Source organism: Dermochelys coriacea, chromosome 13 (genome assembly GCF_009764565.3).
Source record: "Dermochelys coriacea isolate rDerCor1 chromosome 13, rDerCor1.pri.v4, whole genome shotgun sequence".
Lineage (NCBI taxonomy): Eukaryota > Metazoa > Chordata > Testudines > Dermochelyidae > Dermochelys > Dermochelys coriacea.
This window is the reverse complement of record NC_050080.1, coordinates 941804-968594: the sequence shown is the minus strand read 5'-3', so window position 1 is coordinate 968594 and position 26791 is coordinate 941804. Positions and strand designations below refer to the sequence as shown.

At 57.3% G+C, this 26791-nt stretch overlaps 3 protein-coding genes across 3 annotated transcripts; 1 reads left to right on the top strand and 2 right to left on the bottom strand.

Annotated features, from left to right (window-relative positions):
• The first annotated feature begins 680 nt into the window (after window positions 1-680).
• Window positions 681-5175, top strand: LOC119842001 (ubiquitin-conjugating enzyme E2 C). Its single transcript, XM_038369876.2, has 6 exons — window positions 681-846; window positions 1507-1534; window positions 1697-1783; window positions 1899-2103; window positions 4518-4577; window positions 4952-5175. The coding sequence occupies exons 1-6, from the start codon at window positions 749-751 to the stop codon at window positions 5008-5010; spliced, it is 537 nt and encodes a 178-aa protein (XP_038225804.1). The 5' UTR covers window positions 681-748; the 3' UTR covers window positions 5011-5175.
• Window positions 5176-5319: 144 nt separating this feature from the next.
• On the bottom strand, window positions 5320-7936 carry LOC119842315 (regulator of G-protein signaling 9-binding protein-like). The gene is made up of 2 exons (XM_038370278.2): window positions 7212-7936; window positions 5320-6293 (listed from the first exon to the last, which is right to left on the bottom strand). Exons 1-2 carry the CDS (start codon window positions 7450-7452, stop codon window positions 5779-5781), a joined length of 756 nt encoding a protein of 251 aa, XP_038226206.1. The 5' UTR covers window positions 7453-7936; the 3' UTR covers window positions 5320-5778.
• A 1353-nt stretch (window positions 7937-9289) lies between these two features.
• Window positions 9290-11784, bottom strand: LOC119842018 (troponin C, skeletal muscle-like). The gene is given in 6 exon segments (XM_043495917.1): window positions 9290-9752; window positions 10125-10261; window positions 10683-10797; window positions 10884-11027; window positions 11370-11424; window positions 11619-11784. Coding segments are annotated over 6 exon segments (579 nt in total). The 5' UTR covers window positions 11715-11784; the 3' UTR covers window positions 9290-9720.
• Window positions 11785-26791: the final 15007 nt, after the last annotated feature.

Below are 26791 nucleotides of genomic sequence, written 5' to 3'. Positions count from 1 at the left end.
TACAGAGCTAATGAGGGAAGGAGAGTTTCTCCCGCTTCTTGGGGCCAGGAGCTGGGAAAGAGGATGTGCGAGCTGCTACTCCTGCCTCCTCATGCAGAAGGTTCTTTAGTGGCTGCCCGGGGCTGGTACAGCAGAGGGCCAGGCTTGGATTCCCGTGCTGCCCTCTGCCTCCGTGCTTGGGCCCCTCAGCCGGCTGCCATCGCCCTGCCGCGGGCGGCGCGGGAGCGGGGGCTGCCGGCGGAGGTGACGACGCCGCACGAGGCGGGCTGGGTGAAGTAGCGCGCGGGGGGGACAAGGGCTCGGCTCCGCCCCGGGAGCCCCTCCCGCCGCAGCGAACGGAGCCGGGGCTCCGCGGGGGGCGGGTCTGCCTCGGGGGGGCGCTGCAGGCCGCTCCGCAGCGCGGCGCCTCTCCCGGCCCCCGGCCCCCGGCGCTCCGGCCCCGGCCGCGAGGGGAGCCGCGGGTCGCGAGGGCGGCTGGTCACTGGCCCTCGAAGGGCCCTGCCCCGCCTTCCCGGCCGCGCCGTCGCAACTCACAGCCGATCCCGGGTAATTGACGCTCCATCGGGCCAATCCTGGGGCCGATCGAGCCGGAGGCCGGTTGCCCCGTCCCCGATGAGCCGCGATTGGCTGGATCGAAACAAAACGGGCCGCTGATTGGCGGAGGGGGCGGAGGTTCGTTTCAAACGCCGGCGCGGGAGCGAGCGGCGCGGGAGCGGGAGCGGGGCGAGGCGAGGCGAGGAGCGCGGCGATGGCCTCGCAGAACGCGGACCCCGCCGCCCGGCCCAGCGCCGCCCGCAAGGGGGCCGAGCCCGGCAGCAGCGCGGCCCGCGGCTCCGTGGGGAAGCGGTGAGCGGGGCTGGGGCTGGTTGAGCGCTTGGGCGAGGCCGGGGGCGGCGGGGCCGGGGACCGGGGCGGCGGCGGCGAGGCCGGGGGGTCTAGGGGGGGCGGGGCCGGGATTGGCAAAGCCGGGGGGGCTGGCGGGCCCTGGGGGGGTGGTGGCGGGGGCCTGGGAGAGCGAGGCCGGGGGGGCCCGGGGGGGCGAGGCCAGGGTGGTCTGTGGGGGCGGCGGGGACAGGGTTGGCGAGGTCGGGCGCGGGGGGGGCGAGGCCAGGTTTGGCGAGGCCGGGGGGCCCTGGGGGGGCGGTGGCGGGGCCGGGGTTGGCGAGGCCGGGGGGGCCCGGGGGGGCGAGGCCAGGGTGGTCTGTGGGGGCGGCGGGGACAGGGTTGGCGAGGTCGGGCGCGGGGGGGGCGAGGCCAGGTTTGGCGAGGCCGGGGGGCCCTGGGGGGGCGGCGGCGGGGCCGGGGGGGCCCGGGGGGGCGGCGGGGCCGGGGTTGGCGAGGCCTGGGGGGCGGCGGGGACAGGGTTGGCGAGGTCGGGCGCGGGGGGGGCGAGGCCAGGTTTGGCGAGGCCGGGGGGCCCTGGGGGGGCGGTGGCGGGGCCGGGGTTGGCGAGGCCGGGGGGGCGGCGGGCCGTGCCTCACTGCCTGTGTCCCTCTGTCCCCGCAGGCTGCAGCAGGAGCTGATGGCGCTGATGGTGAGTAGGCAGCGCTGCAGCCGCCCAGACCCCGGGCTCGGCGGGGCTGGTCTTGGCTGGGTCCTGCGGGGTGGCCCCCGGCCCGCCCAGGGGGGCTGCGGCAGAGGGTGGGGGCAGCGTCGCCGGGGGCTCGCTCCTGACCGTTGTCCCGTCTCTGCTCAGATGGCCGGCGACAAAGGGATCTCCGCCTTCCCCGAGTCGGACAATCTCTTCAGATGGATCGGGACCATCGATGGCGCCGCTGGGACGGTGAGCCCCCCTATGGCCCGCCACTCTGTGCTGTGCAGTGGGGCCCCAGGGGCCTGCCTGGGGCACGGAGGGGCCTGGGTCCCTCACGCTAACTCTCCATTTCCTCCCTCCCCAGGTGTACGAGGACTTGAGGTATAAGCTTTCCCTGGAGTTTCCCGATGGGTATCCCTACAATGCCCCCACTGTCAAGTTCCTCACCCCCTGCTACCACCCCAACGTGGACACGCAGGGCAACATCTGCCTGGACATCCTCAAGGACAAGTGGTCTGCGCTCTACGACGTCCGGACGATCCTGCTGTCAATTCAGAGCCTGCTGGGAGGTGAGGCTGCTTGGGGATCGCCCCATGGTGTCCTGCAGCTCTGAGTTCCTGGGCTTCCCCTTTCCCACTGCAGTATCCTCTTGCTCTCCTCACTCCCCTTGCTTGCCCAAAGCATGTTCTTGCCTCCAAGTGTTCACCATGATTAGCCCACGGGTGGGCTGACTACAGCCCATCATGCTGACCAGTATTGCTTCATCATTTCCTTGTGTCCTGGTCTGTTGTCTCATCCGATACTGGGACCGTCAGCTCGCTGGGACAGGGACAGTGCTTTTGTTAGGTTTGTACAAGGCTGGGTATGATCGGGGCTTTGTCCGTGGCTGGGGCTCCTAGGTGCTACCGTGATACAAAGAGAATGACAGCTACAGCTGACAGCGAGCAGGCTGGGGTGTGAGCTTGGGGAGGAGGGCACAGGGTGTTGAATGGAGCTGGGCATTATGGGGGGGAGCATGTGACCAGATGCTAAACAACCAGTGGGACCACTGGACAATCGAGGTGCTAAAGGAGCACTCAACGACGATAAGGCCATTGTGGAGAAACTAAATGAATTCTTTGATTCAATCTTCACGGCTGAGGATGTGAGGGACATTCCCAAACCTGAGCCATTCTTTTTAGGTGATGGACCTGAGGAACTGTCCCAGATTGAGATATCATTAGTGGAGGTTTAGGAACAAATTGATAAATTAAACAGCAATAAGTCACCAGGACCAGATGGTATTCCCCCAAGAGTTCTGAAGGAACTCAAATGTGAAATTGCAGAACTACTAACTAGTCTGTAACCTATCATTTAAATCGGCTTCTGTACCATATGACTGGAGGATAGATAGTGTGACGCCAGTTTTTAAAAAGGGCTCCAGAGGTGATCGTGGCAGTTACAGGCCTGTAAACCTGAGTTCAGTACCTGGCAAACTGGTTGAAACTATAATAAAGAACAATATTGTCAGACACGTTGATGAACATAATTTGTTGAGAAAGAGTCAACATGGTTTTAGTAAAGGGAAATCATGCCTCACCAATCTACTAGAATTCTTTGAGGGGGTCAACAAGCATGTGGACCAAGGGGATCCAGTGGATGTAGTTTAGTTAGATTTTCAGAAAGTCTTTGACAAGGTCCCTCACCAAAGGCTCTTATGCAAAGTGAGTTGCCACAGGATAAGAGGAAAGGTGCTCTCCTGGATTGGTAACTGGTTGAAAGATAGGAAACAAAGGGTAGGTATAAAGGGTCAGTTCTCAGAATGGAGAACGGTAAATAGTGGTGTCCCCCAGGGATCTGTTCTAGGACCAGTCCTATTCAACATACTCCTAAATGATCTGAAAAAAAGGGGTAAACGGGTGGCAAAATTTGCAGATGATACAAAATTACTAAAGCTAGTTAAAACCCAGGCAGACTGCGAAGAGCTTCAAAAGGATCTCTCAAAACTGGGTGACTGGGCAACAAAATGGCAGATGAACTTTAATGCTGATAAATGCAAAGTAATGCATGTTGGAAAACATAATCCCAAGTATACCTATAAAATGAAGGGGTCTAAATTAGCTGTTGCCACTTAAGAAAGAGATCTTGGAGTCATTGTGGATTGTTCTCTGAAAAATCCACTCAGTGTGCAGTGGCAGTCAAAAAAGCAAACAGAATGCTGGGAATCATTAAGAAAGGGATAGATAATAGGACAGAAAATATGTTGCTGCAATATAAATAAATCCATGGTACTCCCACGTCTTGAATACTGCGTACAGATGTGGTCGCCCCCATCTCGGGGAGGGGGGGGAATATATTGGAATTGGAAAAGGTCCAAAAAAAGGGCAACAAATTATATGGGGTATGAAACGGCTTCTGTATGAGGAGAGATTAATAAGACTGGGACTTTTCAGCTTGGAAAAGAGACGGCTAAGGGGGGATCTGATTGAGGTCTATAAAATCATGACTGGTGCAGAGACAGTAGATAAGGAGGTGTTGTTTGTTACTCATAACACAAGAACTAGGGGTCACCAAATGAAATTAACAGGCAGCATGTTTAAAACAAGGAAGTATGTCTTCACACAACGCACAGTCAACCTGTGGAACTGCTTGCCAGAGGATGTTGTGAAGGCCAAGACTATGACAGGGTTCAAAAAAGAACTAGGTAAATTCAGGGAGGATAGGTCCATCAATAGCTATTAGCCGGCATGGGTAGGAATGGTGTCCCTAGCCTCTGTTTGCCAGAAGCTGGGGATGGATCACTTGATGATTCCCTATTCTGTTCATTCCCTCTGGGGCACTTGGCATTGGCCACAGTCGGCAAACAGGATACTGGGCTAGATGGACCCTTGGTCTGACCCATAGGGCCATTCTTAAGGAGTGGGGTGGGCGTGTTGCTGTGTAAGAAACAGGCAGCCTTCTCTGTTCTCACACTGACCTCCCACCCCCGTCTCCCAATCCTCAGAGCCGAACATTGAGAGCCCCCTGAACACACATGCGGCCGAACTCTGGAAGAACCAAGCAGGTGAGTGTCTCCTGTTGGGGTCCATTAGGCACTATGGCTCTGGGCTACTCCTGGCTGAGCTGCCTGCAGGCCCAGCACAGGGTTACAGCTGCCCTCCAGCACCTGGGCCTGGAGGGGCGGACAGCTGCCTTCAGACCTGTTTGGGTAACAATCACCCTCCCCAGGGACTGTACCTGATGGGGGGCCTGGGACTCGGACGCTCGCTCAGCCTGGCTTCATTGCTGTGCTCTGGCCGAGTAGAGGAGGGTGTCTTCCTTCCTAGCCCATCACAAGGTGACTTCCTCTCACCAGCTGCAGGAGCTACAAAAGCCCAGGGTGAGCCCCTCTGGTCCTGGAGTCTGCCCCTCTCCAACAGCTCTCCCCTCCCTCCCTAGCCTTCAAGAAATACCTGCAGGAAACGTACGCAAAGCAGGCAAAGAGCCAGGAGACCTGACGCTTGCCCGAGCCACAGCTGTTTGTTTGTCCGTCCCTGTCTGCTCTCTGGAACTGTCCTCTGGCTGCTCTGTACAGGACTCTGTATCATAAGCTGTTTTTAAGTTAACTCTGCAGGTGGAACCCATGGTTAACTGTATAAATAAACTCTCGTTTTTTAACTTTGGTTTTGCACAGATTGTAGTACTTGCCTTTGGCTGCGTGGTGTCTTGGGTCACGGTGACCCCCTCTGGCTGGGCTGCCATGCTGCGGCAGGAACCGAGCCCAGGGCATTTTGAACCAAGAGGGCCTGGCCCTGCCTTGAGGCAGCTCTCAGCTGCTGATCTCCCACTGCCTGGGGCCAGTCACCTCAGCAGATGGGGATTCCAAGCACAGATCTCTGTGACCTCCATCACCACCACTGCTGTGGGTGTGGAAATGGTTCTCTGGGGCGGGGCACTTTGCAGGCTCTACAGGAATGAACACAAGTGGGAGAACAATGGTGTTTATTAATCCCCCCACGGTCTCCTCTGCCATGGCTCCTCTTCACCACCCATTCCCTCAGCCTGCAGTGCTCACCCAGCTTGTCAACGCTGTCCCACATGTTCACTGAGCTGTCTGCCCTGCTGGCAGGGGAGCCCTCAGCCAACTTGTTCCTACCCCAAGCCAGAGCCCTCCTCCTGATTCTCCCTGCAGGGCTCTGTGCGCTCCAAGGAACTTGTCTCTCTCACTGCTGTGGCCAAGGGGCCTTGTTCTGGGTTTTCTCCTGCCCCTTGCCATGGGTAGATGGTCAAGACAATGTGCAGCAGAGCGCAGGCCAGCCCTGACACTGCTCACAGCACCCTAGGCCACCTGCCACCTCTGCAGCCTGCCTCTCGCTGCATGACCCCTCGGCCTCAAAGGCCAAGCTGCTCTCAGGCCCAGTCTCTTCTGTGGCCTCCACTGTCCAGACAGGGACATTGACTCTGGTCTCCATCTCCAGCAGCATGGCCCCCACATGCTCAATCTGCTCCTCCAGACTGGGGGCAGCACCCAGCTGCTCTGTGCTCCTGGTGCCCTTGCAGCTTGGCCTCCTCCAGGGCTTGTGCCCTCCATCTGTGGCCTTCCCTGTGACTCCAGTGCTCAGCAGCTGCATCCCCCACCCCTGCAGGGGGAAGAGTTGGCAGAGATGATGGGCTCTGCGCAGGTCTTGGTGGAAGAGCTCCAGAGCTGACAGGGATAGCACCCACAGCCTCTCCAGCTCCTGCCGCTCCTCTGGGCTGGCCAGCGGCTGCTGCAGCCCAGCTAGGAGCATGTTCCGCAGGCCTGCAGGGAGATGTGCATTCAGTATTAAAAACCCTGGGAGGGAAGCCAGCAGAGCAAAGCACTGGATGGGCTTGAGTGGAAGGTAATTGAACAGCTGTCCTAGCAAGGAGCCAGCTGTGATGAAATATCCTGGTGATAGAGGACCACACTGTGAGCACTGAGTGCCAGCTGTGTGCTTGTCCAGTGGGCTTGCCCAAGACATCTGCATGGTGTGTTCTCACCTAGGGGTGTGGTCCCATGCACATCCTTGCAGGTGCAGAACTCTGCCCTCTGTTCCTAGAAGGAAACCCCCAGCTACCAGGTCAAATGGGGTGGGACGAGGTTAAAGATTAACTCTCTGAGGGGTAACAAGCAACCCTCCCCATGGCTCACAGAGGGGTGAGCTCTGGACTCAATGCCGCAGCCTGAGCTCAGTAGGTCCATTACACGGCAATGCTAGCTGGCTGTTACTCTCCATGGGGACAAGGCACTGGTGGGGGATGCAAGCATTAGCTCTTGGAACTGCCCATTGCTGCTGCGGTGTGACAGTCCTGGCTCTGGGGCAGAAGATGCAGGACAAGAGGGAGGCGGAATGGGGAGCGGGCTCCCATTTGAACGCAGAGGAAAGCAGGAGCTGGCCACAGGCAGGGTGTTCTATGCTCTTCGCTAGACCAGCCCAAGCTGTCTGAGCACTGTAGCCCCAGGCCTGGGGAAGAGCAGGTGCCCAGCGCACAGCCCCTGTGCAGCGAGTACCCAGGGGCTGGGCTGGAGGCTGCTCTGTCTTTGTGCTGCCCTTCAGCTGGGAGCATTGGCCGTGCCCCCTGAGATGCTCCATGGGATGGGGCAGCCACAGGCAGGGCAGCCTGGCATCTCCCCTCCTCTTACCCTGCTCCTGGCAGGCAGTCCCCAGGCAATAACGGGCTGGGCTCAATTCCTTACCCTTGCTGAGCTCGTGCACCTCCTTGCTCCGCTCCTGCAGCTCATCCCGCAGCTGAGGCGAGTCTGACGTGCCCCCCAGCTGCAGCGCCAGCTGGTTGTGCTTCACAATGACTTTGCTCAGGGAGGTGTGGGTGGCTGCACACACACCCCTCACCTCCCCCACGTTGCGGGAGTCAGGCGCGTGGAACATCTGCCAGGGCAAGGACCTTGCTGCTGGGTGTTCCCTCTCCAGTGCCCGCATGCAGCCCAGCCAGGACCTGCTCCACCAGGGCCTCAGCTGTGCCTCGCTTGCTCCAGTGCCTGCTGGTGGGTGGGGAAGTGGCACCAGCCAGTGGGTTGGGCTGCACAGCAGGCTGGTACCAGGGCCTCCACGCCTGGGTGTCGCTGGTGGGCTGTGCCAAAAAGGGCTCTTAGGGGCCTCGTGCAGGCTGGGGGCTGCTGTTGTCTGTGATGCAGGACCCCTCGTCGGCTCCAGCCGTTCTCCAAGAGGCAGGGACCAAGTGGGAAGGTGGCCTATGCCGAGCTGTTCAGGGGAGTGACCTCCCGTTGGCAGCACTCCCTGGAGGAGCCAGACTCCCGCCCGCCAGTAGCGCCTCCCTGCTCCAGTCCTGTCACCGTAATGCAATGCAGTTCCCTCGGGGCGGGGGGGGGGGGACACAGGCCTGAGCCAGCCCTGCAAACTCTTGCTGTCGGAGCCGCCACACCCCAGCCCCTCGGCTTCCCAGTCCCGGGAGCAGGGCCCTCGCTCCCCACTGCTGGAGTCTCCTCTGGCCGGCCAGGCTGAGCCTGAGGCAGATTGTTAGGGGCGGGCTCAGGGGTCCCAGGGGAGCTGCAGCAGGTCTAGGCAGGCAAGCGAGAGGCGCCACTGGGCATGGTGCTGCCTCGCTGTTTTCCGGGGGTGGGTTTAACCCATGAGGCCCAGGGGGTGGGGGGAAGTCCTGGCCTGTGAGGCTCCCAAAGTTTCATCTTCCTCCTAGGTGGGAACCTGTCTCCGTATGCCATGGTGAGGAGCTGCCATGGCCTGTGCTTGTGGCTCTGGGCTTCCCGGCTGTGGGATCCCACCTGCTGACGGGTTGGGGGGGGCTAGCCATGGGCAGCAGGGGGTGATGAAAGGCCCTGCCCCCCGGCCCAAGGTCTGCCCTCGTCTGGCTGTCTCCCTCCCCACCCTGAATGATTTAGGGGCTGTTTGAAAGTGACCCTCTAAAGCATGAAGCCCCTCTGTGGGGGAGGCAGTCCCCCGGGGCCATGCATGTGGCTCTGCAACACAGGGGCTGGCCCGGGACCCATTGGGGTGGGGCCGGCAGCCTGAGCTGTGATGGCTCTGGTGACTGGAGCAGAAGCGGCTCCTGTAAGGGAGAGCAGAGGGGGCCCTGGCATGGGGTCACTGTGCAGCCTGTCTGCCACGCCAGGCTGGTGATGGTTGCCGAGGTCCCTGGCTTGGAGGGGCTCAGTGGGACTCAGCCCCCCCAGAATAAGAGCACCCCCATGTTCCCATCCCCTGTGGGCCAGCCGCACCCTGTGGGCCAGCCCTGCCCCGAGGAAAAGGGATTCCTCAGTGGTGCTCTGGTCCCAGGCCCTGTCTCCTCCGGCTGTCCCTGCAGCCCCACAAGGGAGGGCCTGGGTGGCTGCTTGGTTCCTGCACCGCAGCTCCTGTGCTGAGGTGCAAAGCTGCCAGTGAGTGAGCTCCTCCCCTGCGGAAAATCTGAGCTCACTGCTGGCCTGGTCCCCAGCGGCCATGTGGGAAAGGCAGCCCAGAGTGCAGCCCCCTGGCCCCGCCCAGTCGGCCTGAGCCCAGCTGCTCCCTGCACGCACAGAAGGCCCAGCTGCACCCCATGCTTGCCTGGATGAGCCCCGCCTGCCTGGCACTAACCCAGGCTGTGAGCACAGGGGCAGGCGCCACTCGTCAGTGGGTGGCAGCAGTGTGGGGCACAATGGCCCTGCTTGCTGAGTGGTGCGCCAGGTGCTGCTACAAGCAGTTACCAAGTGCCGTGAGCAGGGCTGCACCGGCCACATGTGGTGATACCCACCCCAGGCACTGGCAGTGCTCCCCCCACCCTTCCCCAACGCCAGTGTCATGACCCTGGGGGACCTCACATCCCCCCACCTGCTTCCTGCAGACTCCTCCCGGGGTGCCTGTGCTGGGCTCTCTGGCCAGAGGGTCCCCTGCCCTCTCCACTTCCCGTATCAGAACCAGCTAGAATCCAGGCTCCAGCAGGTTCAAACCTTTGACTCTTTTAATGAGGCTTCAATACTATACACAGCGTTTACAGATGGGGGAAAAGGCTCTTTCCAGCCATGTGAGAGGTGAGTCCACAGCCCACCAGCCCCGGGGCATGGCCACAAGGGAGCTGGTCTCAGGGAGCAGTGGAACTGTACAAAGCGAGCGCTTCGCGGGGCAGGGGAGACCAGGTGCTCTGGCTGGAGGCTGCTCCCAGAGTGGGATTGGCTTTGCTGTGCGGTGATGGAGCAGGGCTGGAAGCAGGGCCTGGCTCGCAGGAATGTCTGTCCTTTACTGCACACCTTCCATCATCTTCAGGAACTCTGCAGGCAAAAGCAACCAGACACCTGGTCAGAGCTGGGGGGCCTGGGAAGCGGGTGCTGGGAGGTCAGAGAGTGGGTTGGGGTTGGGGAGGGTGCACCATGCCCGTAATGCAGCACAACACTCACAGGCACTGGGCTAGCAGCGTACCCTGGCCCCCGCACCCAGCTGTGGCCCCTCTGTATGCAGGGGGCATCCCTCAGCTCAGTAGAGAGGCTGGGAAGGTGGAGCTCCTGGGGCTTAGGAGAGCTCTGAGCACAGGTCTGCAGGGCTCAAGGTGGGCTGGGGAAGGGAGGAGCCCAGCCAAGGGTGGGGGCATGAGAGCTGCCCTGGACAGCCCCACAAAGCCTGGGTGAGGGAGCCCTGGGCCTCACCATCAAAGTCGATGCGTCCGTCATTGTTTTAGTCCCCATCTTTCATGAGCTCCTCAATCTCCTCCTCAGTCACGCTCTCGCCAGAGGCTCGGAAGATCTCGGTCAGCTCCTCGGCATCGATGTACCCGTCCGCGTTCCTGTGGGGGCACGGCATGCGGCTCTGAGCAGGGCTGGCCGGGCGGGCGGAGAGCAGGGGCTGCCGGAGACTCTGGGCCCCCAGCCTGGCCCCTGCTCTAGAAGCCGACCCACTTGGTGCAGCCAGCGCAGGAGCCTGGATGACTGAGGCTCAGGTGGAACTTGGGGCAGAGACGGGCGTCCCCTGGGCTGAGAGGGAGGCAGCAACGTTAGGGCACAGGGGTCTGTGGCCATGGGTGAGGCAGCCTGGTCAATGGCCACTGGGCCAGGGACCTTCCTGCAGCCTGCGGGGGCAGCGGGACTCAAAAGAGTTCGGCAGTGATGTGACCCCACCAACGCTGGGCTGGTCACTGCAGGTCCCCGCCCCCAGCCGCGCTGGGGGAAACGCACGTCCTCCGAGCCAGGCCGGCGGAGCTGACTCACTTGTCAAAGATGCGGAAGCACTCTGCCAGCTCCTCCTCCGACTTGCCCTTGGCATCCTCCTTCATCTGGCGCACCATCATGACCAGGAACTCTTTGAAGTCGATGGTGCCGCTGCCTGTGGGAAGAAGCCGCCCTGAGGTCAGGAACCACCAGCCCCGGCCCCCTCCGCAGGGATTGTTCCAAGTGGAAGATGCTGCTCACCATCTTCATCCACCTCCTCAATGATGGCATCCAGCTCCTCCTTGGTGGGATTCTGCCCCAGCATGCGCATGACGATGCCAAGCTCCTTGGTGCTGATGTCCCCACCGCCATCCGCGTCAAACATGTCAAAGGCGGCCTTGAACTCTGCAGGACAGGGCCGAGTTAGCAGGGAGCTTGCCCAGCTCCCAGCAGCTGAGAACGATCCTCAGCTCTGCCCCGTGCCCATCGCTCTGCTCGGCTCTGGGCCCCTAACATCCCCTGGGTACCAAGGAGTGGGCAGACCCATAGAGACAGTGCCCACCCAGGCTTGGGAGTAGGATGTGCTGGTCAGGCGTATCGCCCTCTTCCCTTCCCAAGAGAGGGCAGGTCCTGCGGGCAGGTCCCCTTCTGGTCATCCTGGGCCAGCAGCTCCTGTCCTTCCCCTCTCTGCGGGGAGCTCTGACAGCCCCTCCTGCCCAGTGCCCAGAGGGGCTCGGTAACACTCACCCGCAATCATTTCCTCGCTGAGGAAGGACCGCGCTTCCGCCTGCTGGTCTGTCGTCTGCAAGGCAAACAGAACAGCTGCTCACCCAGAGCCCCAGCCCGGGCCCTGCTGCCTCTTCTCTCAGCAGGCGGGGAGCTGCCGGGTCTGTCCCCTCTCCGCAGCAGGATGCAGGCGAGGCGGGTCCCTGTGCCACACACACCCAGACCCCAAGGCTGAGCACTGCCACCCCTTCCCCAACACAGCCCCAGCACCTGAGCCCAGAGCCATGCAATTCTGGACTCAGTCGCACGTCCCAGAGCCCTGCCACAGAGCACCTGCCACCCAGGGCACTGCCCACCATGATCCATGGGCACCCCATGGCCTGGGTGCAGGGCGTGTGCCAGGGAAAGGCAGGCGTGGGCGTGTTGCGTGATTTACACAGACCTGTCAGCTGTGCACTGTCCTGGGCGGGGTCCCCAGCCAGCCCCTGCAGGGCTGCCAAGCAGCCTGTGAGCTCTGCGGCTGGCCCCGAGATCCTGCAGGCCGCGGGGAGGGGCCTGCGTGAACAGGCCACCCATGGCCAGTTGCTGCTGCTGGAACCCGGCTCCCTCCCTGCCATGACCTGCCCTCAGGCTCAGCTCCAGGGGTAGCTCCCCCACTCCCCACAATCCTCTGCTCCCCCCACAACTCCTCTCCCTCTCTGGTCATTGGGATTGGGGGGAGCAGCCTCACGGCTGGGCATTAGTCAGAGCGCCCGGCTCCCAGCTCTGCTGGCTGCCTGGTCACTAGCCCAGCCCAGGCTGCTCCATCGACACCTGCAACGGGACCCGCGGGCTGGGCGTTCCCAGGCCTGGGCGTGCGCGGCTATTCTTAGCAGAGACTCGGCTCCCTTTTAGGGGAGCAGCGGGACGCCAGGCCCACGCACCTGTTGGGAATCAGCTTGAGTTACTCCTTGAGGGCCAGGGCCAGGCAGCTGGCGGGAGCTTGCAGGCCTGCAGACGGGTGTCCCATGACCCAGAGCTCATCTTACTGGCCAGCCTGCTGTGCTCAGCGCTGCTCCTGAATCCCAGCCAGACCTCTGCTTCCTTGGAGTGGAAACGCAGCCTCCTGCCCCCAGTGCAGCACTGCCCCACCCAAGGGATGGGATGCTAGGACAGGGGCTGCCTCAGGGCTTCCTCTCCAGCTGAGTGAGATGGGAGCATCCCTGCCCATTCCTCACCCAGCCCTCTGGGCCCCTTAGTAACTGTGCCCTGTTCCACATCCCTGGGGCGGCGCCATTCGGGGGGAGGGGGCGATACAGTATGGGACAAAACTCTGCAAATCGCAACATCATCACCTTGTTTTCCCAAATGCCCCAACACCCCTCACCCGCAGGGACCTTGTCCCTGCAGCCCCGATCCGCCTTGATCTCATACAACCAGCCCAACTGACTTCCCCCTGCTAACGCTCTGATCAGGAGCCGCCCTGTGCTCAGCGCTCTCGCCCGGGTGCACGTTCCCGTAGGCAGTGGCTTCTCCTGAAGCATAATCTCTGCCCTGCAGGACCTGACCGTCCCATGGCTCCTGTGCCAGCCTCTCCAACGGGCACATGCCTGAGCTGGCCAAATCCCAGCGGGGGAACGCGCACAGGTGCCCCCACCAACCAGCCCGGCTCCAGCTCCCCGACGCCAGACTCTGCGAGAACAAACCCAGGCCGCGCCATCTGCTGCCAGGCCGTTCCCGCACAGGGTCTTACCATGTTGACTGGTCGCCCTGCAGCGCCCACAGACCAGAGTCACCACAGACTGCAACACACAGACCCCAGGAGCTTCCCCTCCGCCCGTGGCTCCCCAATTTGTACTGTCCTCGACCAACATCCTGCCTCCCAGCACCACGCCATTGGGCGTCACCGGGTGCGGCTCTCGCAGCAGCCTATCAGCTGCCTCCCGTTAGCCCTCGCCCCCTGATTGGTGCCCGGGCCATTTTACCTAATTTAGCAAAAGCTTTATTGGCCGCGTGGTGGGGATTAAGAGCAGGTCAGGGAGTCGGGAGGAATTCGACCCCTCCAGGGGGCAGGACACTGGAGACACGGCTCCTCCCGGCTGAGCACCTGCCGTGGGCTGGCCCAGGAGGGAGAGGCTTCCAGCTAGAGCCAGCTGGCTTCCCGGGAAGAGCCCATGGCTGTCCGAGAGAAGGGGGCCTGAGGGGGAGAAAGACCTATTGCCTTCAGCACGGCAAAGAGGGTGACTTCCATATGGGCCCCCAGGCTGGGGCTGGGGAGCACAGGGGAGTGAGGCGGGGGGCAGGGGCAGGACAGGTGGAACGGGGGAAGGAGGATGGATGGGACAGGTGCCTGCTCCCTGTCCCCAGCCGAGAACATCTCCTGCTTTTGTGCTATAAGCTGAGGAATCCCTGTGAGCTCCAGGCCCCCCGAGAGGGGGAAGCAGCCGTGCCACACGCTCTGACCCTCCCCTGCCCACCCTTCAGCCCCCCCATCCTTTCCCAGGTGCCACTGTCCCTTTGCTGGCTCATCTCCCAGCCCAGCCGGGACATGCAGCTTGGCGTGTTTAGCCCTTTTTCCAGATGATGTGGGGTCTCTGCCAGCCAATGTCTACAGCTATTTGGGGAGGCGGGGTTTATTCCTTGTTTCTAGCCCCTCACCCCCCAGTTCTCAGATGTCCCTGGGTCGTCCTGTCTTTCCCCTACTCCAGCGCTCCCTCTGTCCCATGGCTCCCTTCCCTGCATTCCTGTAAATGGTCCCTCAGGCGGGGGCCAGAGCCCATCCTGACTCTCCTCCAAACATCTCATCCCAAGAAGCCTCCAGCCGGAGAACGCAAGGAGCAGCAGGAACCTCCTGGCTCTGCACCCGGGGAGTGGATGCCCTGCACTGAAAAGCCTGACATGGCAAAAGAGAGGTGTCACGGAGTCCCCGGGCGGTGCTCTGGAACTGCATAGGAGAAACTGAGGCATCCCCACAATATTCAGAGGAAACATTAAGAACAGTCCCGCTTCGTCACATCTCTCCCCACTTCGAGACCGAACTGAGCGGGGTCACTTTAGCCGGTGACCTGGGGAAGTTGGAACCCACCAATGTTCCCATGGATGCCCCAGCATCTCTCCCATTCTTTGGTGGTAGTTAAACCAGGCTCTTCCAGTTTTACGCCCTTCCAGTTTCACGCCCTCCCTTAGGTCGGGGTGCTCGATAGCACTCGCATGCCGCATGTGGGAAGGTTTATGCAGCCCGTGCTCTTTTGCCACCCCAAAACCCCCGGGGGTCAAACTGAGATCAGGTCTTCTCCCAGCGCTCCAGTCTGGAGGGCTGCAATTCAGGCTCTCTTGGTTAAGAGCCCCCATCTTGACCTGGGCCACATACTGTTCACTTACAGAACTAGCATGGAGACATCCCTTTCTCAACAACCTCGTCTCCCCAACAAGCTGGCCAAACACAGCCACTTGGTTATAGGACGGTTTAACTTTCTTAACAGCTTTCACTCCATCTGAGACCTTTTCAGAGCTATCCACACTGGATCCTTCAACAGGAAAGTCAGTGGATCCATTCACAACAGAAAATTTCTGGCTGTTAGGAACTGAAACTTTCTTGATTAAATCACTTTCCCACCCTTCAGTTGCAGTAAACTGCTTGCAAAGACTCCATGAGGATTCCTTTCCCTAGGGCTTTTCTATGCAACAATTCACCCTTCACAGAAATTCTGCCCTTACCCTCTTCACCTAGGGCTTGCTCTAGAGGAACACTTTCCTGAGCAACAACAAACTCTTTCAGGGTCTCACTTACATCCAGAATTACCTCTGGCCCATCAGGCAGATTCCTACACAATCCCCTTTCAGGCAAACTCACAGACTCCCTAGATAAAAGGTTAGAAGCCTTCTCCTTCCCTTTGCCACACACAAGTTCAGGAATCTTTTCCTTCTTGCTACAGGTTTCCACACCCTCAGTAGGTAACACAATCAAGTCACCTTTCTGCTCTCCTTGTGCCCTGGCTAGGGTATCACCCTGGTTAGACAGAATTGCTTTCCCAGTCACACACTAGCAACGGGCAAAATACAAGCCCCAGAATTGTCTGGTCTCTGGGATTTTACATAGACACTAACTGGATGCGACCTAGTTACAGGGCCATCCTCCCCAGCAGACACAAACTTAGGGCCATTCCCTTTCTGGGCTTTAGCTGAATCCAGAACCAACTCTGAGACAACTGCACTATTCTCAACCATCACAGGCTGAAAGGCCCCTTCTGTCTGCTCCACAGACAAAGAGCCGGAGACACTTTCTCCTTTCCCAGACACACAGCTCGGGATCATTCCCCTGGTCCCAGCACACAGGGCTGTTCACAGACAACGGCTTGGAGACCGGGGTAGCTCCCTCCATAGGCGAGTCAATACCCCCAACAGACACAGGCACGTTTCCTTCCCTGTCCCAATTCTCCACCCAGCTAACAGGTAAGGTCCAGGGACACTCGTCTTCCACTCTCCTCGCCTTCCCACCCTGCTGACTAGACACAGCCATCAGCTCACAAGGCTGCCTAGGCTCATCCAGACTTTCCTTACCAAGCACCTTGCCACTCCCAACAGATCCCCTGCCCTGCCTGTGTCTCCCCCCACTCAGCTGGGGTCTCAGCTCCCACTGTGCTCAGCGCTGCCCTTGCTGTCCCAGTGGGGGTAGGCAGTGAGCTTGAGCTCGCTGCTTTCCTCACTGCATCCGAGCCAGCGTGAGCCCCCTCTCTAGTGTGCAAGGGGGCGGGGAGCATCTCTCTGTCCCACCCAGCCCCAGGGGTCTGGTTACAGGCAGGCAGGTAGCTTGAGCCTAGCAGCTCCTCCTTCCTTCCAGCCAGGTCAGCTGCATTTTCACTGGCCATTTCCCTCTCCACCGATTGGTTCCCTGTATTCAAATTCAAACCCTCAGCCGTTACAGGAGCAGGGCCTGGATCCTGTCCCAAAGACACACAGTCACCCCACAACAGGGTCTCACAACTGATATCCTGGAGAACCCCAAAGATCAGCCAGCCCCACCCCTCCTAGGTCTGCACAGGGATCTGGGCCATAGGCAGGGCGAGGGGCTTCATCCCTGGGACCCTCACCCAGCTCACCCAGCCCCTCAGCATCTGATGAGGCTGCACCACCCGGGGCCTGACAACAGTTCTCTCTGTCCCAGGATCTCGCCACCCCAGAAATGTCTCCCCATTGACCATCACCTTCCGCTCCCACTGGGGGTCTGAGAGGCCTGACCCCAGGAAACTCCACATAGACATATAGGTTGGGACCAGGAATGGGAGCCTGTCCACCTCCCCACCTCTCTGGCTGATGGAGTCTATGGCCTTGGGACCCAGCAAGGGAGCTAGACACCGGGGCTTTTCTGCAGAGTCCCCCTGGTTCAAATCGCCAGCCTGCTCAAAGGCAGTGAGGTGGCATCCACATCTCCCCCTCCCCCGTCCTTAACCAGGGGAAGCAATTTAGTAAGGAGGTTCCCTGTGGAACTGGCACCCCGGGGTCTATCCCCATTCACCCCTGGGAGGTCCCCTCTGCCTCTCCGCTCCACCATCGCCAGTTCATGCTTCTGCAGCTCTTTCTCGGGCTCTCGCTGTCTCTCACAGTCCTCTTGCTCTCTCGGAATCAGCTCCAATCCCGTCCATCTCCGATCCCCCGATGGGGAACCCGATTGTGAAGACCCTCATCTGGTCGGGGACAGGAGTCTTGGGGATGCCTGGCTACCCCTCCAGCTGCTCCCAGATCCTGCTATAGCCCCATCTGGGTCAGGAATCTGCTCCTTAGAGCGGTCATCCTCCTCCAGCTGCACGATTAACTGTGCTTTGGTGAACTTTCCCATGCACAACCCTCTCTTTTTGCACAGGGTTACAATGTCCTTCTTAAGGAGATGCTGACAGGCCCTCACTCCGCCGTTCCCAAGTTGTTGTGGACTCACAGGCCTGTGTGCTCTCAGCTCCCCATGGTTTCCAGGGAGAACCCCTAGTGTGCCAGCCCTTCTCGAGGTCACCACCCCTTTGCGAGGGTCGAGCTGCAGACTCCTCCACCCCTGAGACTGCTCACCACAGTCCACAGGGGGACCCCATTACTGCACAGTCCTTCTCGCTGGTCACACACTCCCAGGGGTTAACCGCCCCCCCGAACCGCTCCTCTCTGAACCTTCAGCATGCCTGATCCTCATCAATCCCCCTTCGTTTTACTGCTCCCCAGTCACTTACTGCAGGAAGCGCCATTCTGGGTGCAGTACATCCCACCGCTGCCACCAGTTGTGATGCTCTGGAACTGCTCCCTACGAAGCCAGTCAGGATTCTGGGGAAGTCTCCTTTCTGTGAGCGGACTGTCTGCAGGACACACAGTTCACACAGCTTCCACCTTCCTGGGTCTGACCTCAGAGCATTCAGCATCCTTTGCGCCTCTGTATAATGACAAGTTTCAGAGTAGCAGCCGTTTTAGTCTGTATTCACAGAAAGAAAAGGAGGACTTGTGGCACCTTAGAGACTAACAAAGTTATTTGAGCATAAGCTCTCATGAGCTACAGCATCTGATGAAGTGAGTTGTAGCTCACGAAAGCTTATGCTCAAATAAATTTGTTAGTCTCTAAGGGGCCACAAGTACTCCTTTTCTTCTCTCTGCCCCTCTGTGCGCTTCCCACAGCGGGTCCACCCAGACGGGTTCCTGGGGAAGTTAGAGGGTCCTGCCCCCCAACTCCACGGTCAGACGGGACTCTCAGCCAGCCAGTAAAACAGAAGGTTTATTATTATTATTATTATTAGACGATAGGAACATGGTCTGACACAGAGCTTGTAGGTGCCGAGAACAGGACCCCTCAGCCGGGTTTATTCTGGGGGGCAGTGAGCCAGACAATCACGTCTGCCCTTCACTCCATGTCCCCAGCCAGCGCCAAACTGCTACTCTCTCCAGCCCCTCCTCCTCTGGGCTTTGTCTCTTTCCCGGGCCTTGAGGTCACCTGATTCCTTTGTTCTCCAACCCTTTAGCTCTCACCTTGCAGGAGGGAAGGGCCCAGGCCATCAGTTACCAGGAAACATGGTGTTGGCCATTCTCTGTGTCCAGACCCCAGCACACACCTGCCCTCTAGGGCTCTGCAACGATCATACACCCTTATCCCACCCCCTAGATACTTAAGAACTGCATAGGGGAAACTGAGGCACCCCCACAATATTCAGAGAAAACATTAAGAACAGTCCTGCTTCGTCACAAGGGGATGGGACCAGCTCGGCTCCAAGAGGCCCCAGCATGGTGGCCGAAGAGCCGGGCATGACATCTGTCTAGCACTGGGTACTGCTGGAGCACTAGCCGTGCCTGAAGGCGCTGTCACAGCACCATGGATGGACACATCTGGGGAGTGCCAGCAAAGTGCCCAGGCCTCTGTCCAAGGAGGGGAGGAGGATGCCATGGGACTACAGGATCCTTAGCTTGTTTCTGGCCTTGCCAAGCCCATCCACTCCACAGCTGAACCCGGGAGTTGGGCACAACCCTTGGGAGAAGAGCCAGGCCTGGATTTTCTCATCCTCCCAGCAAACAGCATCTTCCCCATCTTTTCTCTGGGAGCGGGCAGCAGCACTGGCCAGAGGGGAGGGCAGGAGCACATCTCCCCATGCCACTCTATATACAGGCTTGCTGGGGGAGTGGAGCAGTCACTAGGGGGCTGGAGGAGAGGCTGGGAGCCCCAGCTAGGTAGCCTTGTCCTGCATGGTGGCTCAGATTCCTGGCACCCTCTGGAGCTCTTGGAGCTCTCCTGTTATCACTCTTTTGTTCACATGGGGATCCGGTTTCCCACCCATCTGGGATCTAGGGAAGGGTGCTGTCCTTGGGAACAGAGCAATAGCAAAAGAAGCGGAACCCCAGTCCCCTCCAACCCTGGAGGCCCATGGGAATGGCCAGGGCCAAGAATGGCTGCTTGGAGCCCAGACTGCCCCAGCCAGGCCATTCCAGACCCTGGAGTTGATGCCATGTTTACAGCCATGACTGAGAGCAGAGGTGGCACAAAGGGTCCGTGCTGGCCACTGGCTGATGGGATGATCCAGGGGCACTGCAAGGCTGGGAACTGGTACAGTCAGTGTCCAGGCGTGTGACGCTTTGAGCATCAACAAGTGTGTTACTCTGGAAGCAGGGTCATCAGCAAGAGTCCATCTCCCCTCTTCTCTCCCATCTATACCTGGGTTCCTCAACCTTAGACAACCCTGTTCCCCTCACTGACTCCTGCCTGCCAACCTACAACCAGCTCAGATTGTGACTACTTCCCTCCCACCCATTCACATGCCCACAGCTTCTGGGGACTGCTCTCCAAGAATCAGAGAGTCGGTAGGTGCAGCTCAGATGCGTCTTCCCAAACAAGGAATTGGGGAGAGCAGTTAGGGATGATGTTCTGTGCCAAAGGCAGCAGGAGCTGGAGCCAGGTGCCAGTGTGGATGAGGAGTCTGAGATGATGGAGCTCTGGCTGGCATGAGCATGGTGCACGGCCCCCATAAGACAGTGCAAATCACATAGTCCTTGGCATGCTGCAGTGTAAAGTTTGGGCGCCTGCATATTCTTATATTGATAATAAAAGCTTCCAGTTAAAACAGCCCAGAGCCTGCCAGCCTGAGCCCTAGGATGCCTGACCCTCAGTGCCTGTCACTCAGCATCTCGGGAACTCGCAGTGTCTGGCCAGTTCAGCTGGTCTGTAATTCTGTCTGCTGCTCCAAGGGAATCTATTCCCCTCGCTCTGTCTTTGCTGGGGTCAGTCCCATCCCTGTGCCAGTGGCTCTGACAATGGAGACGTGTTTCTGTTGGTCCCTGCGTCAGGTCACTGATGAGACAAATCAGCTAAAGTGTCAGGTATTTCTAAGCACCCACTGCCCTTGCCCCCTCCATGCCATCTCTCCCCTCCATGCCTTGCTCCCTTCTCTGCCTCTACTCACTTTCTGTTGGTGCACCTTGTAGTGTTGTCCAGAGGGTGAAGAGCCCCAGGAGAAGAAAGAGGCCCCTTGACTTCATGGTGCTGCCAAGAGCTGTGTCTGAGTGCCCTGAGCTGAGCCAGCCTGCAATTTAAAGTCGCATCCAGGTGGAGCTGGTTCAAGTGTGGGAGGAAGCAGCTCACAGGTGATCTATAAGGACCGCCCATATTTTAGCCTAATTCCACATTCTAAGGAGCCAGTTCCAGGTATCTGTCCCTGCCCACACAGAATAAGGATATGAACAGGTCTTCGTCATGTTTAGAAATTGTCTTGGAAGACAAAAGCAAAGAAACCTAAGGAGGAAAGCGGAGGGACTGAGATCCACCAATGCCCAGGGTCACTGGTGACCACAGAAAACGGGTCATGTAGGATATACTCCCTTGAGCCCAGCAGAGAGTCCTTGCCCCAGGCTTCAGAGGAAGGCAGTAGCTTCCCAAGTTCTTTACCAAGGCCACCTGTGGGGACTTCTTCTGGAGCCCCAAGAATCATGCTGATTTGCACTGGGCTATGCACAGATTAGGAGACTGATCCCATTTATTTACTGACATGCCATGGGCACATGTACGACTCCCCATTTCCCTGGAGGCCCAATCAGTTGGATTCTATCAGCTCCTCCCTGGGCTGAGAATTGGAAACAGCAAAAGCCCTCTGTGCATTTTTAATGCAAATATCATTTCTTTTTCATCCCCAATGACAGGAATTTCCATGTTTCAGAGTAGCAGCCGTGTTAGTCTGTATTCGCAAAAAGAAAAGGAGTATTTGTGGCACCTTAGAGACTAACAAATTTATTTGAGCATAAGCTTTCATGAGCTACAGCTCACTTCACCCTTCCTCACCCAAGTCCCTAAGAGGTGCTGAAATGCTATAAAATGTTCTCCTCCCCACCCCTTGGAGCAGAGGTGAGCAAACTACAGCCCAAGGGCTGGATCTGGCCATCAGGGATTTCAATCCGACCTGCGGAATCGGTAGCCCTGCGGCGCAGTGGGGCTAAGGCAGGCTCCCTGTCTGCCCTGGCCCTGTGCCACTCCCACAAGTGGCCGGCACCACGTCCCTGCGGCCCCTTGGGAGGCGGGGCAGAGGGCTCCATATGCTGTCCTCACCTGCAGGCACCGCCCACCGCAGCTCCCATTGGTCAGGAATGGGGAACTGTGGCCAATGGGAGCTTCAGGGGTGGTACCCACAGGCAAGGGCAGCACACGGCAGAGCCGCCTGCCCCACCCCATCCCCAAGAGCCACTGCGGGACATACTGACCACTTCCGGGAGCAGTGTGGGGCTAAGGCAGGCAGGGATCTTGCCTTAGCCCCGCTGCGTGCCACTGCCACCCTGGAGCTGGTCAAGGTAAGCGGCGCCGGTCCAGAGCCCACACTCCAAACCCCTCCTGTACCCCTTACCCCAACCCCCTGCCCTGATCCCCCTAATCCCCTGCCTTGAGTCCCCTGCTGGACCCCAATCCCCTGCCCTAAGCCCCCTCCTGCACTCCGTCCCCTTTCCTGCACCCCCTAATTCCCTGCCCTGAGCCCCTCCTGCACCCACACCCCCTCCTGCACCCCAACCCCTTGCCCTGAGCCCCTTCCTGCACCCTGCACCTCTCCTGCACCCCAACCCCTTGCCCTGAGCCCCTTCCTGCACACCACACCCACTCCCACATCCCGCTCTCTCTCCCACACCCAAACCCCCTGCCCCAGCCCTACATTCATGGCCTTGCATACAATTTCCCCACGCAAATGTGGTCCTCGGGCCAAAAAGTTTGCCCACCCCTACCTTGGAGCCTTCTCTTCTCCAGACTGTACCGACGTAGGATCTCTAGCTTGTGATCAGAACTAAGGCTATCCATAAATGTGATCAGTTCAGCAGCTCTTCTCTGCCCCTTCTCCTGAATTTGTGATTCTGTAGGGTGATGATGTGCCCAGAACTGGATGCAGGAGTCCAGGAAGGGCCTGTCCCTGGCCTTGGCCAGGGCTTTATAACATGTCTTGTCTGCTTTACAGTACTCCTTCTGGTGCAGAATACAATCCTCTTGGTCTTTCAGGCTGCAGCTGAACAAACAGCAACCACTTCTTGGCAATGCTAACATAACCCCATGAGTCCCTTTCATTATCCACAAAGTCTTCCTTTGGTCCAAGTGGATGACTTTCGATTTATTCCTGCTATGCCCACCAATCCTTGCCTAGCCTCTCCTGTAACAGGTTTAAATCTTCTGGATAGTGTCTGTGACCGTTCTGCTCTACGAGCTGGTGCCATTTACAGGGTCCTTTTGTTTCAATGACATCCATTTAACTATGCTTCTGCTATGCCCAGCTTACATGCCTGTCTTCTACTCCCAGACTGACTTGTGCAGGTTATGTGGCACATTTGCTAATGCCTAAATCTACGGGCCAAATCTTGAAGCCCTGAAGCAAAGCTCCAACATGGAAGGACATTCAGTAACCAATATTATCCACATTCACCTCATCAGGAGCTTCTTTGCCCTCTTCAACAGGAGATTAGATCACTCTGGCATGTACCAAATTGGTTTCTGCTAATAATTCCTGTCTCTGCAACCTCTTCCCTCCACCCGCCCTTGCTTATGGTCTCCAGAGTTTTACTGACAACTGAATTTAGATTCACTGACCTGTAGTTTCCTGGTTTATATTCTTTCCCTTTTTTAAATTGAGAGGCAAGACCTGCCCACATGTTTAGGTATTGTGCACAGTACACTCTACCAGGAACAGGCTTCCTACTACAAACGTGTCTAACAGATGGTCTGAAGATACTTGGATGTCAATGGGTGCACCATCAAACCTAGACAGACAGGGCCATTCATAGCGACTCCGCCTAGCCTTCCATGGTGTACCCAGACAACCATGCAGGACCCCTAGTTCTAGGTGTGTTTTTTCCACTCCCTGGGACCATTCGGGGGCCGAGGGGAGAGGTGACACTTCGGAGCATCCACAAACTTGACCTAACAGCGCAAAGAAAGTGGCATTAAAATACTAGGAAAGAAAAGTCCTGAGAGAATCCAGAGGCAAGCCAGCTTAGAGTAACTCCCAAAGCGGAGTCCCTCCTCAGCTGCTGTCCCCCTGCAGTGGGAGAACGCAGTAACCAGCACTCAGACATACACACACCTTGTCTCGCCAGTTCTGGTATGCAGTTGTATTTTGAAACAATATACAGAACTCTGAAAAAACAACAGAAGTCCACGTCCCACAGAGAGCAGATGGCACCTCTCTTTCTCCAATCTCACCAGCTTCTTCTCTGTTGATTATGTTCACTCCCTGCCTCAAAGCAGCTGCGGAGAGTGGAGTGAGAGTCTTGTGTCTGGATATAAACGTTCTGCACTTCCCCCAAGACCTGAGCTTGGAGTTGGGACATTCAAGGCAGACACCGTGTTTTCCAAAAGGAAATACTAAAAGCAGACTTGCAGTTATGGGCAAAGTTAGCTGACTTCAAATCATTCAAAGCAACTGGAGTCATTTAAGCTCTGACCCTACTTACAGTGCTAAAGGTTCAAGCTGCAATTGCAGCTGCTCCTAGTTCCTGCAAGCAAGTTCCAAGTCCTCTGTCAAAGAAGCAAATCTCTGTCTTTCCATCGTCTTCTCACTTCTTCCTTAAAAGCTTTCTCCTACTTTTTTCCTTCTCTTTCCTTTCAGAATGATGACAATCACCTAGAGAGAATCATTAAAGCAGGGAGGTTATTAGCTCCTGAAATTACAACTTCAGCCTTAAAGGCCACACTTTCAGCTGGCCTCCGCTCACCATCAGATTATGTGCATATAAATGAGCATTTGCACAGGTAGATCCTGAGGCTGAAGCCTAATTCTCCCATTTGCAAAGGCAAGTCCCTTTTGCATTTATGTTGTTGTTCCATATTCAAGCAGCTATTCACATAGTTTTGCATTTACAATATTTTAAAAGCCAATTTTGGAAAACAGGGCCCTCTATCTGAGACTCGCCTCTATCCATCCTTACCCAGAGTACTCCAGGCTGGATGATGCTTTGCTCAGTGTGCTGTTGGAACCCACTGGGTTTTGGAGTCTGGATTAATGAGGGCAAAAATTTCATTGCTGAGTGGAAGCCAAGATTATTCCACAGCACCCTGGACTCCCTCCCCACTTGTTCTCTCTCCTCTAGGCTTGTCCTCCGTCTGACCCCCCCTTTGGCTGTAGTGTAACACAAAGGGACAGACACATACTCACACAGAGGAAAGCAAACTGTATCCAGGATAGTCACCTGGATCTCCCACCCCTCTCCAGGAGGCACCATCTCTGGAGAGACATGGCAGAGGGTTGGCTGAGCAGGTTCGCTCTGAAGTTGCTCTCGGTCTGCAACTTGATTCCAAGTGCAGCATGTTTATAATTTTCTCAAATCCCATCAGTAAGCAGCTCCTCTTGTATCCTCCTCTTGTCCCAACCAACTAGAGACTCATTCCCAGTGGGGCTTCATGTCATTTGGCTGGGACTCCCTTTCAGAGGGGGTGAGATGAGAGCTCTCCCTCACAAATTGCAGCTTTGAACTCCCATCTTCACTCCCAGGCCAGTTGACTCTGTAAAACCCTCCTGGCTACACAGAGACTCACCAGAGTGAAGGCAAGGCTGAGCAGCCCTTTCCCCAAGTTGACAGCCAACAGCCCCAGGACAGTAGCAAGGACAGGAACTGGTTTCCCCCAGCAGCAGGTGGAATTAGGGCTCACGCTGCTCCCTTGCTCTGAATCCAGCAGCATAGTCTCCCTGGGTAATGTGGCTGACTGGAGAGTCGAGCACTCTGAGAAGACAAAAAGCCAGGTACAGGCAGTGCTAGCCCTAGGGCTGAGGTCAGACCAAACGAAAGTGACCTCCCCCAGCCCCTACTACTGATAGCTAGACTTCATGCTGGGGGAGAAAGGGGTTCAAAAAGCTGGGATCTATATGAGGCTTCCACATTCAAGTTACAAACTGCCACAATTAGTATCTGCAACCCCACCTCTGACTACTGCGAGGGGATCTGGTGGGTTGTTATTCATGAGTAAATTAAAAAATAAATATACTGTCGCCAAATTTACCCTCCTTTTCCTTGGGTGTGATTTCAGGCTGACGGGCTATCTCTAAGCTGTACCAGTTAGTGGGTCAGACCATGGCTTCCGTTACTGGGACATTAACTGATTTAAATGGAGTTACTCTGCATTTACACAAGTTTCAGAGTAGCAGCCGTGTTAGTCTGTATCCGCAAAAAGAAAAGGAGGACTTGTGGCACCTTAGAGACTAAATTTGTTAGTCTCTAAGGTGCCACAAGTCCTCCTTTTCTATTTACACAAGTATGACTCAGGTCAGACTCTGGCCCAGAGCATTTGAGGGCAGACAAGTAGAGAAAACCTCCCTACTCAATTAACTGGCCAACAGGAAGGTGGGTGAGAGAATGGGGGATGAAGCATGTCAGGAGGTCCTAATGATCAGCCTGCACAGGACACAAATGCACCAGGCACACAAGGAGGAGATGAGATACCAAGCCCAGAAATGGCTGAAGTTTGAAAGCTGCAGCTTGGCCTGGCAATACTTTTTATTCCCCCAAACCCCGAGGAACAAGGTATGCAGGGGGAATTGGTTGGAACTGGACATTATTTCTATACCTCTGAACCGCTATGTGGCTCTTCACATGAAACCTAGAAAGACAAGAGTCCTCCCTGCCTCAAAGTGCTTCCAGTCAGACTCAGCGAGAGGGAGCAATTCAGGGTGGCAGGCTGCTGAGGAAATCTATGTGGGAAGGCTCCTTGCAAGAAGCAGGTTTTAAGTACAGGTTTACTCCACTCTTCCCAGCTGTGGCTCAATTCTGATGCCAGCACTGAGTGATCCACCTTCTTCTATTGCATTTCCAGTATTCCACACCTTGCAGCTTCATGGCTTTCATCCCAGATAGTCAGTTGTTTATCCTGCATTGTTGTTATTAATCGTTGTTAGACTGAAAACACCATTGAGTTTATTGCTCCATCTATGTGGCTGATGCCCTGGGAGGTGAGAACTGCAGCAAATAACAGCTCACTCTGGACACACCCAGCTATTGATCTGAAATATCAAACTACCCCAGCAATGCCACATAGTGATCAGATTTCAATGTACTGAGACTTCACAGCCTGAAGCCACACTACTGAGGCATGGTGTTAGATCTCAGAGCTAAGTATGATCAGGCCAGGTCAATGCTTAGATGAGAGACCTCCAAGAGAAACCCAGGTGCTGCAGGCAGTGGCCCTGGTGACACTCTTCCTTTGAGGCAGTTCAGAACCCATGCTCCACCCTTAGAGGTCCCTGGATCCTTTTCTCAAGAGCAAGGGTGTTTGCCTTGGTTTCTTGGCCAGATTCCAATGCAGGAAATCACAGTCTGGCTCCCTAAATCCCTGCCTGGATTTTCAGATTAATCAAATATTTGTTGTGCACTGGTGAATAGAAAGTTGTACAGATTTCTAACCCAGACATGGCTGCATATAGCTCCTGGGGGAAGTGACATCTGTCTAAGTTCCTATATGGGCCTAAACTGTCCGTCAAGCACATTGTATGACAAATGTT

Bases quoted from the DNA above. Each gene is read 5' to 3' on its own strand.
- LOC119842315 (XM_038370278.2), bottom strand. From the start codon at position 7,452: ATGCGGGCACTGGAGAGGGAACACCCAGCAGCAAGGTCCTTGCCCTGG. The intron at 6,294-7,211 runs GTAAGGAATTGA...ATCTCCCTGCAG, and splicing joins GGTGCACGAGCTCAGCAAGG to GCCTGCGGAACATGCTCCTA.
- LOC119842001 (XM_038369876.2), top strand. From the start codon at position 749: ATGGCCTCGCAGAACGCGGACCCCGCCGCCCGGCCCAGCGCCGCCCGC. The intron at 1,535-1,696 runs GTGAGTAGGCAG...GTCTCTGCTCAG, and splicing joins AGGAGCTGATGGCGCTGATG to ATGGCCGGCGACAAAGGGAT. The intron at 1,784-1,898 runs GTGAGCCCCCCT...CTCCCTCCCCAG, and splicing joins TCGATGGCGCCGCTGGGACG to GTGTACGAGGACTTGAGGTA.